Source organism: Cnephaeus nilssonii (genome assembly GCF_951640355.1).
Source record: "Cnephaeus nilssonii genome assembly, chromosome: 4".
Lineage (NCBI taxonomy): Eukaryota > Metazoa > Chordata > Mammalia > Chiroptera > Vespertilionidae > Cnephaeus > Cnephaeus nilssonii.
Genome location: NC_137075.1, coordinates 79,519,301 through 79,539,910, shown reverse-complemented (window position 1 = coordinate 79,539,910; position 20,610 = coordinate 79,519,301). Strand labels below are relative to the sequence as shown.

The following is a 20,610-nucleotide window of genomic DNA, read 5'->3' as shown; positions in this document are numbered from 1 at the left end:
CCCCTGAGTATAACAGGGACATCTCCCTCCCTCCTCTTAAGGAAGAAATTTCCCAGGGACAGGGGTGCTTCTGTCCTTTAAAAAAAAAAATTGTATTGATTTCAGAGAGGAAGGGAGAGGGAGAGAGAGAGATAGAAACATCAATAATGAGAAAGAATCATTGGCTGGCTGCCTCCTGCACACCCTACCTTGGGGATCAAACCTGCAAACCGGGCACGTGCCCTGCCCAGGAATCAAAGCGCGTCCTCCTAGTTCATAGGTCGATACTCAACCACTGAGCCACACTAGCTGGGCTGCCCTGGTATTTTTAAATTTTTAAATTTTAATTTTTTAGTTCTGGACATCCTGGCTTAGGAGGGGCAGAGGTCATGTAGTCCATTCCTCTGCGTTTTGCAGAAAAAGTGATTTCTTGTAGTACAAGTGGAGTTCAGGAGTTTGCAGAGGAAGAAATCTTGCCATTTCCCCTGCTGGCTCCTCTGAGGGTTTTACCACAGCGGGAGTATCTAAAAGCTCCTCCCCCTCCACGACCCCGAGTGGCTCTGCTTACAGGGGCACCTGGGGTTGTGTCCAGCCCCTTTTAGGCTCAGTCCCAGCCTTATTTTGAGACCCAACTACATCAATCATTTCTCCGGAAGCCCAGCATCTGGTCGTTATTACATGCGAGACTGGTGACACGAGAGAGCGCAAATTTGAAAACAAATGAAGCATCTCGCTGACGTGTGCCCACATGCGTGGCTGCCTCTGGGGCCTGCTAAGTGTGACCCGGCCCGGCTCAGTCCCTGGGCCTGCCTGAAGCTGGACACAGGCTACTGACTGGCCGCCGGCCCAGGGGACGGGGCTGCTGCCTCCTGGGGAAGCTCCCCACCCGCAGGAGGCATTTCTGCGGGAACCGGGACAGCCGCCACCTGCTCCAGAGGTGGCATGAGGGGCGATGGGAAGGAAAGGGACAGGCCGGAGGCTAACCTCACACCTGGCTCTGCCGGTGCTGAAATCTCTAAACCCACTCTCCCAGCCCTGGTCACGCACCTGCTAGGACCAGAGCAAGCCAAGGGTGTGACTGGCAGCTCTGTTTGGTCTTCCAAAGGAGCCTTGAGAAAACACACAGAGAGAGAGAGAGAGCAACAAAAATCTTCACCCGTTCAAAAAGGCACACGTCTCCCCGCCCATTTGGCAAGAAATGGAAAAACAACCTTAACGCACAGTTGCCATGGTAGTCACTGCTGGCTTTAAGTGACAACATTTTAATTGCTGCTCTTGCAACACAGGTGGGCTGCTCACACTGGTAGGTCAAATGTGAAAATGATGCTTTGCTAAAAAGTTTTTTTTTCACAGACGTTTTGGTAGTGAGAGAGCTACCGAGTCAAACAGGAAGGAGCCATATGGTAATATGTGTAAGCCCTTCCATCCTACACTGGCTTCAGGATGCCAAGTCTCTTACGGACACTACCATCAAGGACAAATTAGGAAAACGATAACAACACTTATAACATTTTTTTTTTTTTTTAAGGAAAGAAAAAGGTCCCATGTCCCCTTTCCCACAATGAGCACTTAGGAGATTGAGATCTGCAGAAAGAAAATCAAAGTCACCCGTGATGCCAACGCCGACAGGTAACCAATGCACACACCCTGGGTTCCGCCTGCGTTTGGCTGTCTCATCTGTTCTCGGCACCGGAGCTTGGACTCGATCATCCTCAGGCCGCTGGGAAGTCCTTACAAACAGTCCCCCGCCCCCCTGCCACCCTTTCCCCCCATGTCAGAAGAGGCTCCACCAAGAACCACCAGCAGAGAGCCTCCGGAACGCACAGCACCCCTGCCTCACAGGACACGCGAAGGCTGTGATGAGTAACTGGCGAGGCAGTTCTGGAAAACGGAAGTAGATGAGTCTCTAAGGCGTCCAACTGCTGGGAGTTTGACATCCAGCGCAGACCAAGGTGAGATGCGCGTTGGGCTGTGTCTTTCTCTGGCGTCGGCCCCGCTGAAGGGACAATGGACAATGGCTGGGGCCCTGTTTTCAGAGCTTTGGGCTGTGGGCTGAATCTAGCCAACTTTACATCCTTTTGTCCGTCATCCAGCACCCTGTGCCTAACCTGTTCTTATTTCCAGGTAACCTGGCTTCCTCCACAGCAGAGGAGGGCACGTCCTGCTGGCTCTGAAAAGCAGCTTCTGTGACGTCACTGTCTCTCCTGCACTGAGGTTTTGCTGGGTCGCTTTGCAAAGATGTCATCGAAGAAAACGCAGGGAAGAGGAGGCGCTAATATAGCTACAGTTAACTCTTCATGGAACCCGTCCCAGCAGCAGAGTGGTATATAATTGACATTACATGTCATCAAATCAGTTTCAGCCCTGACCAGTTTGGCTCAGTGGCTAGAGCGTCGGCCTGCGGACTGAAAGGTCCCAGGTTCGATTCCGGTCAAGGGCATGTACCTTGGTTGTGGGCACATCCCCAGTAGGGAGTGTGCAGGAGGCAGCTGATCGATGTTTCCCTCTCATCGATGTTTCTAACTCTCTATCCCTCTCCCTTCCTCTCTGTAAAAAACCAGTAAAATAGAATAAAATAAAATACATTTAAAAAAAATCAGTTTCAGCTTCAGAAGAATCACACCATGCACCAAACGTATCTGGTGCCTCCAGTGGCCTTCCTGTGGGTGAGACTAATAGCGTGCTTCATGAGAGTTCAGATGTCCCCGATGTTCGACGCTGCCCCCGGGTCCGGGAGGGTCTACACGCTCCTGCAGCGGCTGTGATGGAGAGCCGCTCTGAGCTTTAATGCCCGCACCACGACCCACGCCACCTCAGCGAGGCACTCGGCAGCGATGCAGGCTCCCTCCACCCCTCGGATGATTTGGTTATTTCAGGAGACAAGTCCTCCAGGTTCTGTGCCTTAAGGGTTTCACAGAAGCTGAAGAACCCTTTACAAGCGGCGGAACAACAGTTGTTTGGATCTAAGCCTCCTCCCCCTCCTTTATCTATATGGGGGGGGGGGGGGGGAGAGTAGGTTTACAGTATTAAGCACATGAAACAGTTTATTCCTTATTTTTATTTATCTATTACTGTAGCATTTCCCCTACGAACAGCTGTAAACCTCCTTTTGCCCCGCCCTGTGCAGCCACACTAACCTCGCCAGAGGCTCCAGCACCCGCATGGAGGGACCCCTGGTTGTCCCGGTGCTTTCTTAACCGGGATCTTGCACGTGGTTTATCAACAGGGAAACCGAGGCACACCCCGCAGACTTGCTGACAGAGGGGCGGGCCCAGGATTCTGACCCGGTGCAGCACCGCGCCCCGCCCCCTGCTGCTCGCTCTGTGTTCCCCAGACCAGCACCACTGGCAGCCCCGTGGGCACCTGTTAGAACCGCACATTCTCGGCCCCACCTGGACCTACAGAGTCAGAAGCTCTGGGGGTGGGGGTGCAGCACCCCACGTTTGCGTGAACCTCCAGGGATGCTGATGCACATTTACGTTTGAGAGCCACGGCGCTGCAATGAACGGTAAATTCTACACTGAGCTCTCTGTTTTAGAAAAATTCTGAGAAGCTGCCTTTAAGCCCCGAGGTCTCAAAGGAGCCACGTGCCCCTCCGGTGCCGGGTGCAGAGGGACGGGCGGCCCTGGCTGCCCCTGCCCCTGCCCCCTGCGCCCTGCGCCCTGCGCACCACTGACAGTGCCCTGGCTAGGGAAAGTCCGCCCTGGGCTGCAGTGTCCCCTCTGCACAGCGGAGGCCCTGGCCTGGCAGGGCTGCTGCCAGGATGAAACGAAATAATACACGTCTGAGGAGCCTGGCACTTCACAGTAAGCAACACCGGTTTCTCCTCCTGCTCACCCCGTAGTCTGAAATGACCAGAAGTTTAATGTGCATTTCAGTAACCCTGTAATTCACCTCCACTGTGCTGAAAATGAACCTGAAACAACAGGGTTTTTTTTCTTTTCTTCTTCTTCAGTGAATGAAGCCTGACTTACTCAGGTCTCGGACTTCTGAATCCCATTTGTAACTCTGACGTTAAAGGCCTGTAGTGAAAGTCCTGAAGTCATGGGGCTGGGCACCTGTATAGGGTCTCCCTCCAACTCTTACCATTAAAAAAAAAATTTTTTTTAATTGATTTGAGAGGAAGGAAGAGGGAGAGAGAGATAGGAACATCAATGATGAGAGAGAATCATTGATTGGCTGCCTCCTGCTCGCCCCCTACTGGGTATCGAGCCCATAACCCGGGCATGTGCCCTTGACTGGAATGGAACCCGGGACTCTTCAGTCCGCAGGCCGATGCCCTGTCCACTGAGCCAAACCGGCCAGGGCCAACTCTTACCATTTTTAACGAGCAATGTTGTCCCTGCCACAGGAGAGAATCCACAGAGCACCGTGAGCAGGGCCGAAAAGGTGAAAGTGTCCGGAATTCTCTGCCAAAGGAGGCCATCAGTGCTTCCTGCAGGACGGCAGGTCCGGTTGGCCCTGTTCAAATCTAAATTCTGCAGCCGGCGCTCCCCCACCTCCCCATGACGATACGATCAGCGTCCGAGATCGGACAGGGAGCTGACTCTGCGTGAGGTTGACTGAGGGCAGGTCCGAGCTTGCTGCCTCAATCCGGATTCACCTGGAGGGCGAGCTCAACGAAGGGTTTCCCAGCCTCTGAGCCTGGCCTTTGCTTTAGGGAACTGAGTTCTTCCCTCCCTAGTTCCTTAGTTCTGAAGGGATTGGGTTCATTTCATTGTAACACACTAGAAGGGTCTGGGGTAATAGGAAGGCAACACAACCGCGGGCATGTTTAACTTCAGTGCCTCAGTGTTGTCACCTGTAAAATAGGGTAATGGCAGCTACCTTCCAGAATTACAATGAAAATTAAGTGAAATCATGCACAAAAAGCACATTGTTAAGAACATAGCTGGCAGGCAATATATTTGCCATTATTTCAGCTCCTTATTTTGCCAGTTGCTCCTTCCACTGAAATTCCACCTGCTGTTTTCTCTTGCTCACCAAGGAATTGGCTGAAGACAGGCAGCCAGAGAGGAGAGAAAAAAAAAAAAAAAAAGCAAACAGCCTATTAAACTCTGGAGTGATATAACCAAAGCATGAATGATCGAGAATGGCCTGTCACTCTAGTCTTCAGGGAGCACAGGCCATGACCAGGTACGATGCCACCATCCCCTCCCCTAGTGCCAGGTGCCCAAGACGACGTAGGATATAAAGGCAATGTCAGCGAAGACATACTGCACACAGTTTACCCAACAGAAATGGTCTTATTCTTATGCACGGAAATGTTCATTCATTTCAACCAATACCTGAAGCACTGCTCTAAGTGCTGGAAATGAGAGTCAAAGACGCTGGTCTCACGGAGGAAAGGCCTCTCTCACAATCAGACATCACCGAGGGAATCCTCTTCTACTCAACAAACACGCTCCTTAGCCTCAGTCTCCTCAGGGAAAAGCACTCACTAAACGCTGGCTCCCCTGCTGGCCCTGTGCCAGACACAAGACGCATCCTTGTCCTCACAGTGGTCTCGGATGTGAACAGTGCTGACAGGCACATGACGCAGATTTGGAAACTGAGGCTTAGAAAGATCAGCTCACGACGCAAGTTTCCATGATGAGTAAGTGATGAGGTCAGCACGGGCTCAAAACCTGTGCTCTTCATCCCTACCTGGGTTACCGCCATGGATTTCCATAGTTTTGTGTTTTTTTTTAACTGGCAATTGAGAGAATTTGGATTCAGCCCAGCGTACGCTACCAGCTAAGTCACCCCAATATTTGCCTTCGGCAGACCCTCCATTGCTAAGAGTCCATGAGTGACTCGCCGAGTCTGAAGTTGAGATTTAAGGTCTTCTCGGACTTGGCCCCAACCTAGCTTTGTAGCGTCACCTCCCACGCCCACAGAGCCTCTTGTCGCTTCCTGAGGGACCTGCATACTGCTCCACCCCTGAACCTTTTTGCTCACAACACACGCCTGTCGGACTCTGCCATCAGTTAACACTCAGGAACCCCAAGCCCTCGTTCGAGACCATGTGGGAACGCCACTCTTCTGTGAGGCTCTTCCTAGCCCGGCCCCTCTCGGGGAAGATGAGATCTGAGCCCGAAAACCACTTGGCTTTCCAGCTGCTCAGATGTCGCTCCCATCAATGTAACTGACTCATCTTCCTTCCTGTCTGTCGTTCTCCAGGCACGCAGCCTGGTGCCTTTGCCGCAGGTTTACAGTAAACGTCGAGGCAAAGGAAATGCAAATTATCAAGAGGATCTTGTGTTCCTCACACCCCAATACTTCCATCACCTTGCAGGTTCTCCGGTATATTACACATACGTGTGTTAAAACTCAAAAGACTGGCTACACACCAAGTCGCATGCGTGGGCCCAAAGCCCAGGGACTGGTTGCAATTAACAAAACAAAACAAAATAAAAACATTTTAATTGGGGCTTGTCTTTGGAAAGAGCATTTGAAAACAGAAAACATCTAACAGCTTTGAGTGGCTTTATCACCATCAGCACCCCTTTGCGAGGAGATAAAATGATCAGTCTTGTTTCCGATAAGGTTGCTCTGGAGAACAGAGCTTTGATCTGTAGCCAGGCTGTGCCTCCCGCGTCCCCACCTTAGCACCAGATGCCCACTGGCACCTGGCACACCCAGCACTCCGCCTGGAGTGTGCCAAGCCCCTGCGGTGGGGGGAGAGCTGGGGGCCCCAGACCAGCACCTAGAAATCAGGCCTGTGCCCCGAAGCACTTGCATGTGCCACGCACAGGCAGGAACCGGCAGGCGTGATCTCATCTGGGGACTCGAGGTCCTAAAGCAGAGCTACAATTTCTAAACAGTACCTCCTCAAGGATCTCATTTCAGAGTAAGTTTTTCTAACTCTCATTTAAACCTAATCGAATTCATGTGAAATTTCAAGGTAAAGAAAAACACACAAAAATGATTCAAGTAGGATATACCAGAATACCTTTCTACATTGTGGAAATGAATTCCATTCATTTTTACCCACCGCTGCCTCTCTCTGTACATCTGTAAGCCCACTGGATTACCTTAGAGGAGGGTGGGCTCAGTGCCTGGGTCGGGGAGCAGCCGCTGCACTGGCGAGTAGGAACCATCCTGAGGCCATTTCTTACCTGGACCCAATGACGTCGAAAAGATGCTGCCAGCGGTCGTTAATTTTACTGAGCTTGTCATCGATCTCAGCCGCCCTGGTCTGATTGCTGGCCTTGATCAACTGGTCACCCATTTGCTTTAGTTGTAACTTGTTCTCGCTGAACAGGTTTATTTCTTCCATGCAGTCCTGGCAAAGGCACCAAAGCAAAGCCTCAACGGCTGCCCCAAATCCACTTCTTTGCCAGGCGATACATACACAGTTGCCTCTTGCAAAAAACTTTTTAATTAAGGAATTTCTCAGACCTGCTAATACAACTCTTCAGAGAGCAGCCAGGAAGCCAAGCAGTGCCCCCTCAGCACCCGTGTGACACGTAAGGCCGTGGCTACCTTCTTAATTCCACAGCCCTGGCTTCCCCTCAGAGTTCTCCTAATCGCACCTACTCGGGAGCGAGGACACCTGCGTCTCAGTAAGTTAGCCTAATAGAGGAGGCGTTTTCCTGAGTGGCAAGAATGTGTCTACCTTTTTCTGTGGGTATTAGTCATCTTCAAAATTATGAGCCCCATTACTGGCCTCTCCCCTTTGGCGAGGGGGGCTCTGTAATAATAACTAGGAAAACCATAACTCACTCGGAGTGTAAACAGATGCTTAAGGAGATGTGGGCGGGTTGGGGGGGGGGGCGGGAGGCCCTTCCTTGCCGGAGGGAGAAAGAGGAATTCCCCTCAATACACAGCACCCGCCCTCTAGAGGGGCCCCACACTTCCCATCTCTCTGGAATCCCCACTTACCAGCTCTTCTCTGGGAAGGAACAGAAAGAGTGAGAAAGTCCCTTCAAATTTCTAAAACGCTACTGGACACATGCCAATCACACACCACTGTGAGCCGGCAGGAGGCGGGAGGGCCCGCGGGAGGGGTCCCAGCACCCACCTGGGCACGGCCGCTTACCTTCTGTAGCTTTTCGATCATTTCCTCGATACTGACGTCTGCTGTCTGCAGGACCCTGTTTTCCATCTGCACCAGCCAGGCACACAACTCTTTGTTTTTCTCATTGAACACAACCCACGAATTGAGCCTGTCTTCAATCTCCTGTTTGCGTACAGCCACCTGGAAACGAAAAGGCACTTGGCAGCTGAGTACAGGCCGGAAGGAAAGTGCTTCCCTTCCCGTCCCCCCATCCAAAGGACTATGAATTTCATTCATTTCCATCAGCTGCCCTATCGACTTAAATTACTATGTTTCTGCCTCTTAAGCTCCTAGGGTTTAACAACAGAATTTGCTTACTCCTTTGATAAACTCCATAAAAAAGCAGCGACGATTGCACCTGACCAAAAGGGTTCAGGTTTATCCAATGTTATCAGGTTATATTAAAAATTAGAAACAGAAAAGGTTAAGGGAATAACTTAAGCATCACCTAAATTTCTTCTGTTCCTGTTCTTTCTAATACACACATTCGCTGAATGCTTGCTACATGCTAACTTATAACTTTAGGACCCAAATCCTTTCCTTTTTAAAAAAAGGATTGTCTTTTTACCTACTTAAGGACAATGTCCTGCCTATTTACTTAAAAAAGCATAATACAGATTCAATTATAAATCTAACATTTGTAATGCAAATGGGCCATGAAAATTCAAGTCATTTAAACATTCTAGTGTTGTATTTCAAAATAAAGCAAAATAAGATTAAAAAAACAACAGTGCACATCACTCATTGAAATCACCTTCCCACAATGTCCTACCACTTGGGATAGAAACCATGGGAATGGGATGGAATACTGGTCTAAGCCCCCAGGCTGACCCCGGAATGCCCAGTACTGCCGGAGGCCCAGGCAACTGGGCTGCCACCAGCAAAGGGTCTTCTCCTCCCAGGGTTCAAATAGATCACGTCAATAAATGTGAGTTCAAAGAATGAAACGGGCTTTTCTCTATGTAAAAAAATCCTCTCAAGTATTACAAATCTTTTTAAGTTTGAAGTTAAAAGGGGTAGTCTCTAAAGAGTTCTTTTGGGAAAGTTTTAACACCCCACTTTGCCGATGGGGAAACAAGGCTGAACTCCCAGAGTTTCTTGCTATGCACAGAACACCTTCAGTCTTTTCAGACTGGAGGCCAAAATGCCTAATATTTGCACCCTCCCCCCCCAAACAAATGTGTAAAAAAGGCCCAAAGAACTATCCCCCCCCAAAACCAAGTTCTGTGTTTCTGCTCCTCAGGGCATCTATTTATTTTAGTTGGAAAAAACCCTGGCATTTTGCACAGCATCACGTTGGTAGGCTTCATAATGAGGAACATCTGGACCCCTGTCTCTGCTGCTTAACTTGCAGGATGCTTTTCATATTTTTCTAAATATTTTCTTTTATATAACATTTGAATGAAAATTCTAAAAGGACATTTAAAAGTAGGGTACATTGTGAATATTAAATACTACATACAATCAAGAAAGAAAAGGGCTCTTACTTTATGAAAATGCATTCAAAAGTGTCTGAATTTCAACTCTTAAAAATGCATCTCATAGTTCACAAAAATGAGATTTGGGAGTTTACTTTTCTTAGAATGACACGTTTGTAAAACAAAGACCTGCTGGAACCCTTTAATTCCGCCTCGATCCTATCACACACACTGCACAATACCCGAATCCCATTCTTAATCGGAAGTGAACTCCTAGTGAGCCACTGAGGTGCTAAGGGCAGCAGCAGATCATTTCTTTCAGAGTTTTAAAAACTTGACAGAAACCTCGGATTGCGCGTGAATGCAGGGTTCGGGGATAAAAGGCAGCCCCCGTGGGGCTCTCAGTGCGCCTCAGCCCCCGAACTCGGCCCAGAAGAGACGCTGCAGCCTCTGCTCTGGGTCCTGACTCGAACACACAGGTTAGTCTCGTCCTCTGCACAAGACAGAGAGCGCACGCCCACGGCGGTCACAACTGCAGTCCCTCCCACGCGCACCTGGGTTTTTAAGAGGCTCGTTAAGAAGGTGCCCAGGCCCCGCACGGAGCGCTGGAGAAACAAAGGGGCAGGGGGCAGGTCTGCTAAACCGCTCGAGGAGGGAACAGCGGCCTGGGCTCCAGCTGAAAGGGCCTCCGAGGGGCCAATGAAACGAGGCTCCTTTCTACTTCGGCCCTCGGAGACGTTTCAATCACCTGCAGGACGGCCGTGCCCGGCCCTGCGCTGACTTACCCTGAGGCAGAGGTCCTCCCATTGTCTGTGCAAAAGCTCTATTTGCTCCTGCAGAACCATCACGTCCTCCACAAGAATGTGCTGGGTTAGGTCGGTTTTCATAGTTTGAAGTTCTTTCAAGTTCTGAGTCCAGTTAGCCAAAGACTTCTCTAGCTCCTGCAGGAAACACAGGGACAGGGAGAGAGAAACAACAACAAACCTTCAACTCCAACTGCTGTGGTTTCCAAACCTGTAGGCTAATCCTTTGATTGGGCTCTGGGGGAGGGGACACCCGGAAGGGGGCGGGACCTCCCGAAGAGAAACAGCCCAGGGCCAGCTTCTGCAGGGGTGGCTGGCCTGCTCTTCACCACCTTTTTCTCAAAAGAAAACTCGCTTCTATCCCTATTTTCATTTTCTCAGGTAGTTCAGGTTTTCATATAGTTAATTCTACTTTAAAGTCATGCCGGTCTTTACCTTTATTTAGAGGAAAGCAACAATCTCTCTCCCTCTCTCTCTCTCTCTCTCTCTCTCTCTCTCTCTCTCTCTCTCTCACACACACACACACACACACACACACACACACACACACGCACACACACTTCTAATTCTGAAACTATGCCACAGAAATGAGAAAGTTGATTTCCTATTCTTAAAAACACCCAAGAAATGCACTGTTGCCACGGCGGCAATCATATAACAACAGCTTCTGTTCAAAGGGAATTATTTTGGTTAACTTTCAAAAAGAAAGTTAAGTATAATGAAAGAAAAAAAATAAATTGTTACTAAGTAATTGGCAGAGATGGGTTAGCAGAAAATTTCCTGTGGCCCTGGAAACATTTATTTTTTTTTCAAATAAATTGGTCAAATTGAAACCTTCTGAATTCTAGGACATAATCAACACAATTACTTTCACAACAGGGGAGATAAAAGGAAACAGCTAGAACATTTACACGTCTTTTTTTAAAAAAAATACATTTTTATTGATTTCAGAGAGGAAGGGAGAGGGAGAGGGAGAGATAGAAACATCAATGATGAGAGAGAATCATTGGTAGGCTGCCTCCTGCACACACCACACTAGGGATCTAGCCCGCGAGCCCACAACCGGGGCACAGGCCCTTGACCGGAATAGAACCCGGGACTCTTTAGTCCGCAGGCCGACGCTCTATCCACTGTGCCAAAGCAGCTAGGGCACGTGTCTTTTAAAAGAAAAATAGCATGGTCTGTTACTGTTTTGTGAGCACTTCCAAGTAACTCTGTAAGAGCTATAGCACAATGAGAAGATCACTAGTTCAAGAGCCATTTTTATTGTGCTTACAATGCTTCATACTTCGGCACACTTGAAGGGTCTCCATTCACACCTATCTACAGGAAAGTGAAAGAGCGACTATTCACATCAGAAACATGGCTGAGTGTGGCAACAGTAAAAATGTGTGAATTCTGATTGATTTCCAGAGCTCTAATTTCTACACTGGTATGATCTCACAAGTTGCTGCCAATAATTTACGTTTAATAAAATGATCTGGAGAATTCTTTTTTAAAGGTTGCATGGGGACTAGGAAATACCATCTTTATCAGAAATCATTATTTAAAATTTTTGTTACCTAGTTTTAGCCTCACAATTCTAGTAAAGCGGGTGAGAGCAGATACAGCAGCGGAACAGTTTTCATGAGCTACATAATATAAAGGGGCGACTTGTAAGTGGAGGTACATCACCCACTGACTTAACTACAGGGACCCCGAAGACCACTGAGCTTCATGCAGCGTCTCCCTGCTCACAGGTGCTGACTCAGATGCCTGTGTATTAGGGAGGCGTGTTTAAGTTACCCACAGCCAAGTTGAAATCAATTTGGTTTGCATACTTGATTGGTTTCCTCCTACAACGGAAAGGATAATTAACAGGTATAAAACTTTTGAATTGGGCATCTTTATGATTCTTAACAAGAAGGCTTCTCTGGGTCATTGGACAAGGTTGGGATTTCTGTTGTATGCTTTCAAGGTCCCTGGTACTTTTTCCTGTAACACTACCCATGCTTACAGCTATTCTCACACACATATATGCATATAGTGGAACTCTTTTTTTACCCAAAAAGAGTTAACATGTGCCTCTCCAGTCGTCTAGATTGTCAACCCGGTACTGGCCAGGCCATGACGACCTTGCTCACAAATACATTGCCTAGCACCTACCACAATGCCTGGTATTTAATAAATTCTCAGATATCAAAATGTATGATCGACAGGGAAACAATTTGACATAGTCTTAAGAGCTCTAAAATGTTCATAGATATTAGGTATAAAAAGCAAGGAATCAATATATAGAGCGAGACCTACTGTGGAAGTTTACTACAGCTGACACTCAGTATTTGTACAAACGCTTAAAAAATCATGCTTCTGTCTTTAAATTGAAATACTCCGGATTTGCTACCAAACTAATTGTGAAAGAGAACACATCAGATAAGTTTTCCTTTCTTTAATATAACCAGCCAAACTGTCTATATTGCAAGAATCTACACTAATAAAAGAGTAAGATGCAAATTGACTGTACCTTCGCAATGCCCACCAACCAATCAGGAGTATGCAAATCAACCCAACAAAGATGGTGGGTTAATTTGCACACGCAGGAGCTGAGCGGCCAGGGGCGGGGTGGGATGCTTGCATCATCACCATGGCGACGATGCAGGTGTTCCACACTGCCCCAGCCGCTCAGGACCTCTGGGCAGCGTGGAAGGCGGAAAGGCAGCTCTGGGCCTGAACAAAAAGGTGGCTCCGGCCACAGCGAAGGCGGTGCTGGCAGCCAGGGGAAGGAAGGCCCATTTTTTCACGAATCTTTGTGTATTAGGCCTCTAGTACTTATGTAATTCCAATTGTTCATATAATACATGATGTCAAACAAAGTAATTACATCAAGTAATGCATCACACAGGCCTTGACTGGACTCTAATATAGCACAGCAGTTAAAACCTTTGCCCATGGACGCAACTACCAGTGGATTGGCAAGTCTTCTCTACATTATCATTTGGGTAAAAATGGACCAAGAAATAGATGTATGAATGTGTATGTATGTGTATGTATGTACATACGTATATAATATATATGCCTGAATATCTTTGGAAGAACATATAACAAGTTGGTAACATTGATTGCTTCTGTGAAAAGAAACTGATGGGAGAAAAAATTTTCATGTAGAGTAGTCCCCTCTCATCCATGGGAGATGTGTTGGACCCCCCGTGGACATCTGAAATGGTGAATGGTACCTAATCCAATATAACTGTTTTTTCCCTATACATACATACCTATGATAAAGTTTAATTTATAAATTAGACATAGTAAGAGATTAACAATAAATAATAATGAAAAGGACAATTAAAATAGTATACTGTAATAAAAGTTATGGGAACGTGGTCTGGGCTCTCTCTCTTTCTCAAAATATCTGGAATTTTCCATTGAATATTTTTAACTGCAGTTAACTGCGGGTTACTGAAATCGTGGAAAGCAAAACCATGGATAAGGGAGGTAGTACTGTGTACCGTTTGTGCCTTCTAAATTTTGAACCGTATCATATTACTTATTAAAAAATTACGTTAAAAATAAAATTGTCCCAAGGACTCAATCATTTGACAAGTTTCATGAACACAGATGCCCACTATAGCAATTTTGATAGTAGTGAAAAGGTAGTATATGAAGTATATAAATCACACACACACACAGAATTATTCCATTCAGAAATTTGGTTGTAACTGGAATACAGTTTTCCTAGGACAGGGGTCGGCAAACTCATTAGTCAACAGAGCCAAATATCAACAGTACAACGATTGAAATTTCTTTTGAGAGCCAAATTTTTTAAACTTAAACTTCTTCTAACGCCACTTCTTCAAAATAGACTCGCCAAGGCCGTGGTATTTTGTGGAAGAGCCACACTCAAGGGGCCAAAGAGCCGCATGTGGCTCGCGAGCCGCAGTTTGCCGACCACGGTCCTAGGAGGAAAGTACAGCCCAGACTGGTCCAGGGGCTGGTGTATCTCCCCAGGTGACTCAGGATGGTAAACGCTGCCCTAGACAGGCTTCAGGTTACGTAGGGTCCTTGGGAATATGGGCATGGGTTGACTGGAATGCATGCTCTTGGCCTCTCTCCTGGATTCTTTCCCCGGAGAGAGAGGATGTGGAAGCCGTGGAAGCTGAAAGGATCCTGGTGGAAACTGAGAAGTGTGATACTTGGGAAAGTCATGTCCTCTTATGAGTTTAGTTTGCATTCTGCACTGGTTTCTAGACTTTATGGGAGGAAATTCTGTGTATCAACTCGAGAGTGATTCCCCACCCTCTCATTAGGCCTGAAGTGTAGATCTAAACCTAAAGATGATAAAAACTTTGAAAACTAGGAAGAGGTAGGAACCTTCTGGACCTAACAAACACACCACCAGCAAACATCAGAATTAAGGGTGAAATGTCAGAATAATTCTTTTAAAAATATCAGGATTAACATGAAGGAGCCAGCCATTAATACTTCCACACAGCATAGTTCTGGAAGCAGTGACCAGTGTAGAAAGGACAAAAAAAAAAAAAAAAAATTAAAAGGAAAAAAAAAATGGGGTCATTTTCCACAAATGGTGATTGTTGACATAGACATCCAAAAGAATATGTAGACAAATTATTAGAATTAGCAAAAGAGTTTAGCAAGATGGCTGAATATAATGTCAATATATAAAGTTAGTCACATTTCTAGGCATCAGTGATAAACAGAAAATATAACCAGAAAAAGGCAGAATTTTCAATAGCTTCAAAAATAACACACCAAGAAATAAATCTAACAAAAGATGCACAATCCCATGTAAAGAAAATTACAAAACATTATTGAATGACTAACAGGAGAAACATGCCACATTCAGGAACAGGAGTACTCAATGTCAAAAAGATGTTAATTTTTCCCAAATTAACCTACACATTCAATACTACACAAAATGCTCCTAAAAGTTGTGGAAAACCAAAGACCCAAGGATATCCATACTAAGGTGGGAGAACAAGGTCTGGGTACATATCACGCCTGAAATAAAGATCTGATTTGAAAGCTAAGATAAGCAGACCAATGGGACAGAGAACCAAGAAAGAAGTTCTGTGTGTGGGGAAACATGATATTTGACATTGGACTATTGAATAAACAGGCATCAGGACAACTGACTATCCATATGAATAAAAAAATGGAGCCTTTAACTCAAAAGTTACTCAAAAATCAATTCTTCAGCCCTGGCCGGGTGGTTCAGTCGGTTGGAGCATCGTCTCATACACCAAAAGGTTGCAAGTTCAATCCCAGGCCAAGACTCCTATGGGAGGCAACTGATCAATGTTTCTCTCTCACATTGTGTTTCTCTATTTTTCTCTCTCTAAAATCAATGAAAATATATCTTTGGGTGAGGATTAAAACAGAATCAATTCTCCAATGAATAAAGATATAAGTTAAAGAGCAAAACATAAAACTTTCTGGAGAAAATGTAGGAGTTTATCTTTATGACTTTAGTATAAAGATGTCTCAAAAGAAACAGAAAATGAAGATATTGACAAATTCATCTATATTAAAATGACAAAAAATATCCTCTCCCCTCCCCCCCCCCCCCCCCCCCCCAGCCAGTGACCCCAAGAAAAAGTAGAAAAAGAAGTTCTTGGATGGGAGAAGACATTTGCAATGTCTGTACTCAACAGAGAAGAATTATCTAAAATAAATAAGTAGCTACTTCAAATCAATGAAAGAAATGCTGACCTTACTAGTAATTAAGCTACAAAGAGATACCATCTCACCCCTATCAGACTATCAAAAGTTTTAAAAAATTGACAATACCAAGTGATCGGAGAGAGAATAAATTGTTTTCTATTGATATAATGCATCAACACAGCAGTGAGAATGAATGAGTTGTGGGTATCAACACTGATGACCCAAAATCATAATAAGGGGAAAAGGTTGCATTATACGTGTTATATAGTATGGTACTGTTCATGTAAAGTTTAAAAACAAAAGTAATACTTCTACATTTCATTGAGAATTACGGACACACGGTAAAATGATAAAGAAGCACATAAGCATGATAAAAGAACAAATTCAGGGTTGTAAACACTTGTGGGGAGGGAACGTACTTTGAAAATCATCCAGGACACTACAACTGTATTTGTGATGTTTTACTTTTCAGCTGAGTGATGGTTTCCTGGTATTTTGTCATATCATTTGTTAGGTTAAAAATATTTTGCATGTCAGATAAATTAAAATGAAGGAAAAAAAACCCTGATTTCTAGCACAGCTGACATATGAGACTACTCATTTCTTCCTAATTATTTCAATTTGATTGAAGTCACTGAAGAAAACAAACAACAAAAACAAGATGAAATGCATTCCAAAAGGCTTTTGATGTCTTTTAAACATCAAACCTGCAAAGAGGGAAGAGACCAGGGAATTCCTGACCTGGAAATTTTACGGATGCAAATTCCTGTCTGCAAGGGCCTAAAATATGCAGAAATGTTTGCTAGTGTGATATTAATTAGGCAGAATACAGTTTGGAAGGTTTTATAAAAATGTTATAACTGAGCAAAACACTCAACCCACTGGCTTTTAAAAAAAAAGAATGCTTTAGTCATAGTTTACTCTCATTTCAAAGACAAGGCCATTTGGTAAGGGAACAGCTTTCCATGTCGTCTCCGAGGCCACATCTTACATCTCAGCGAGCCAGCCAGAAAGAGGGTCTGAGTGAAACCCCGAGGACCCCCAAGGCTCTCATTTTCGCACATGGGTCTCAAAAACCGGGGGTTCTAACTCCTTCAGAGACCAGGATGCTTTGTTAGATAAAAGACAGGAAAAATGTTTTCCAACTCAACATGGAACCTTGGTTCCAACACAGAAACCGAAAGGCAAACAAACACTGCAGCTTCCGGGGAAACAGCTGAGAGCGACCGCGCACGCCTCCTCGGCGTCCCGTACCTTAATCAGCTCTTTCTCTTTCTGGAGGTCCTCGTGAGGTTCTGGAAGCGGATCTTGACTTTGTGCCTTTAAAACGTGCAGCCGGCTTTTCAGCTCCTTGATTTTCTTTTCACACTGGTCCCAGGTCTATTTGAAAACAGTGTTAAAACTGGTCAGTACTTCGCTACTTAAGAATAAATTGCAGAACCAGAACAACTCACTTAATCCACGGAAGTGCTCTGCCTAACGTGTTTTTGTAAATCACACAGAAACCCAGTTCCTTTCTTGAACAAACCGTGGTCTAATAGAGCCGACGGGACACCACTCTGGTTCAACACCTCTTTGCAGCTTCACGTGTGGCTCATTTCAACCATTGGGTTGGTTGGTTTTTGCTTCAAAATATAGCTGACCCTTGAATGACTCGGGGGTGGGGGGGTGGTTAGGGGCCCCCACCTAGAGGAATTGAAAATCCCCATGTGACTTAAGTTGACACTTGGTATCCACAGATTCCCAACTGAAGATCGAAAATAGTTTTCAATCTGCAGTTGGTTGAATCCACAGATGCAAAACCCAAGGACTCCAAGGCCTTCTACATTTATTGGAAAAAAAAAAAGAAAGAAAAAAAGAGTGGACATGCGTAGTTCAAACCTGTGTTGTCAACTGTATTTCTTCCTCCCTCCCCATAACCCTGTTATATGTGATATTATTTCCATTTTGATATTGGAACAGTTCACATTTAAAAGGCTGCTATAAGAACTAATCTTTAGCATTTACAGACTCGGGCATGCGCTACAATAGCATCGTAAAACCAAAAGCACTTGACCACCTTTCTTGTCTTCTTTGCTAACGTCACCCCTCTGCTCTCTCTTCCCTTGTCTAGAAGTAGTTTGGCGTGGGCAGGCGGCCCTCTTGCAGTCAAGCTTCACTCGCTCTCCATCTCTCACCCGTGCGCCGACAGCCACCTACTGCTTAAAGCACTTTGCCATTTCTAAAGCATTTTCAACTTCACTGTCTTACTGTAATTGTAATAACCTTAGGAGACAGCGCAAGTATTAGTATTATCACATTTAAAATGTGAAAACTGCCCTCGCCAGTTTGGCTGTGGAAAGAGCTTTGGCCTGAGGACTGAAGGGTCCTGGGTTTGATTCTGGTCAGGGGCATGTAACTAGGTTGCAGGCTCGATCCCCAACCCTGGTCGGGGCATGTGCAGGAGGCAATCAATGGATGTGTCTCTCTCACATCAATGTTTCTCTCTCTCTGTCTCTTCCCCTCCCTCCACTCTCTCTAAAAATCAATGGAAAAATATCCTCAGATGAAGATTAACGGGGAAAAAATAATTGTGAAAATGGAGGCTCAGAGAAAACTGACTGGCCAAGGAGATGAGGGTAGAAGCAGCTTAGTCAAGAGGGGCCCTAAGGCTGCAGGTGCCCCCACGCCCAGGGCCTTTCTTTCGCGCCATCTCTATTTCTTTTAACCTTACATTACTGAGCAAACAGTTGCCTGCGTTTTCAAGTTCAGGCTGCTTACAATTGATTCTTTAGGGTAAATTTCTACGGCTGAGGTTACTAACAGCAGACAAACATAAACTCAAACACTGTTTTAATCCTCAGTACAACTGCTATCTAAACATACTTGGGTTGGCCCCATTCTATGGCGACAATTCACGTAAGGGGAGGCCACTGGTCCAGGACATCAAGTCTCTGGAACACAACCAAGAAAGCAAAGCGAGAAACAAAACTCTTCTCCCCCACCAACCCGGTAACTGCAATGACCACCTACTTTACAAACATGGCCAGAGCGCAACAAATGTTTCTAGTTAATGAATTTTGCAGTCCGTATACCAAAGAAAATACAGACACTTTGTTCGCAGGAGAGATGCTCAGGCCCTAACTCGGGACATATTTATTCTTCATTCAGAACACCATCTCTGGTAAGCTTGGTTATCGGGTGTTGACACACACATACAATAGTGTAAAGAGGAGAGTGGGCTTATAAGGAGTAGGTATGCTCACAGAAACAAAAAGTAAAAAATAGATTGCTTCACATTAAATGTAGCGAGAGGAAAACCATAAAAACCACACAAGACCTCAAAGAGCACAGTAGTGTAGGGTCTAGGTTCAAAGCAGCTCAGAGTCCTTGAGAAAAACTTGGTATTTTAGCATAGCAAAATGATCTTCCTAATAATGACAAAGGAACCTTTCAGTTCTTAAAGATATAATCTTATCTTAAATTATCTGTGAAATTCACTTACACACAAAAATGCATTTCTGGTGATAACAGAAAGATGAAGTATCACTGTGTTTATTTTCATACACTATACCCAAGGACAGACCATATGTGGGACATTAATTTTGTTTATGGAACTTCCACTGAATATTAAGTTCTCTGTTTTGCCTTGGCTGGGTGGCTCTGTTGGTTGGAGTGTCGTCCCGTGCACCAAAAGGCTGTGAGTTTGATTCCTGGTCAGGGCATAGACCCAGGTTGTGTGTATGGGAGGCAACTGATCGATGTTTCTCTCTCACCTCAATGTTTCTTTCTCTCCCTTCCTCTCTAAAATTAATAAACATATCCTTGGGTGAGGATTAAAAAAAGTTCTCTGTTTCATAAAAGTAAATATAAAATAGAACCTCAAGTATTTACATATTTAATATTGAGTTTTTAAAATGCTAATATTATTATTCGACATTAACTGGCATGATTCATGGAATAGTAGGAAAACTCACAATATCATCCCATAAGCATCCCCATTGTCACACAGCGAACAAACATTCTATGTGCTGCATTTGAGTGCCATGAGAGGGAAAGTAAGTGGCGAGTTTACCTCTACGATGCTCTGGAAGTGTTTAATCATCTCTCCCACTTGGGTCTTTGTGTCCTTCCAGTTGTCCTGAAGTTGACTGATTCTCTTGTTAACAGACTCTTTACTTTCCAGGTTAGTTGTGCTCAGCAACTTTTCCCCAGCTTCCAAGGTTAGTTCATAGGTGGTTTGCCATCTCTCAAAATGAATTTCTTTATTCTAAAAAAAAGGAAAAAAGGGACTTGCCTAAACCATCTCAAATTTAACCGATCAAAAGACCTGCTCCTCCGCCAGTCTTCCCTGACTTGGTCAACAGCACACTGTTCCCCATGATGCTCACACCAGGGACCTAGAGTCAGCTTGGTTTAGATGTTTATTTACGTGCCACATCCGAACCATTAGTCAGTCTTGTAAATGCTACCCACAAACATACCCTTTTTTATCTTCACTGTGATCACTCTTGTCTGATTCATCCTGACAACTCTCTGAGACTACTGAAATAGCCTTACTGGATCTGCCAGAATATTTTTCACAAAAAGGCCACAGCAATATTCCCTGCCCCACGTGTTCTTCCAGAACCTGTCACTGGCCATCAAGTAGCGGTGCCTCTGTCCCTTCCTCTTGACCCCTCGTGGGCAAGTGATGGCTAAAGAAGATGGTGGATGTGACACATGTGACTTT

The 20,610-nt window shown here is 45.4% G+C and overlaps 1 protein-coding gene across 4 annotated transcripts in view; it reads right to left on the bottom strand.

Moving 5' to 3' along the window:
- SYNE2 (spectrin repeat containing nuclear envelope protein 2) overlaps positions 1-20,610 on the bottom strand; it is a 306,555-nt gene that overhangs the window by 29,662 nt on the left and 256,283 nt on the right. For all 4 annotated transcript variants that reach the window (XM_079769558.1, XM_079769560.1, XM_079769561.1 and 1 more), the window contains 5 exons: positions 19,954-20,148; positions 17,154-17,279; positions 10,224-10,379; positions 8,003-8,161; positions 7,080-7,246 (listed from right to left, as the gene is read on the bottom strand). In XM_079769558.1, coding sequence (XP_079625684.1) covers positions 7,080-7,246; positions 8,003-8,161; positions 10,224-10,379; positions 17,154-17,279; positions 19,954-20,148 — 803 coding nt within the window. The remainder of the gene's footprint in view (positions 1-7,079; positions 7,247-8,002; positions 8,162-10,223; positions 10,380-17,153; positions 17,280-19,953; positions 20,149-20,610) is intronic.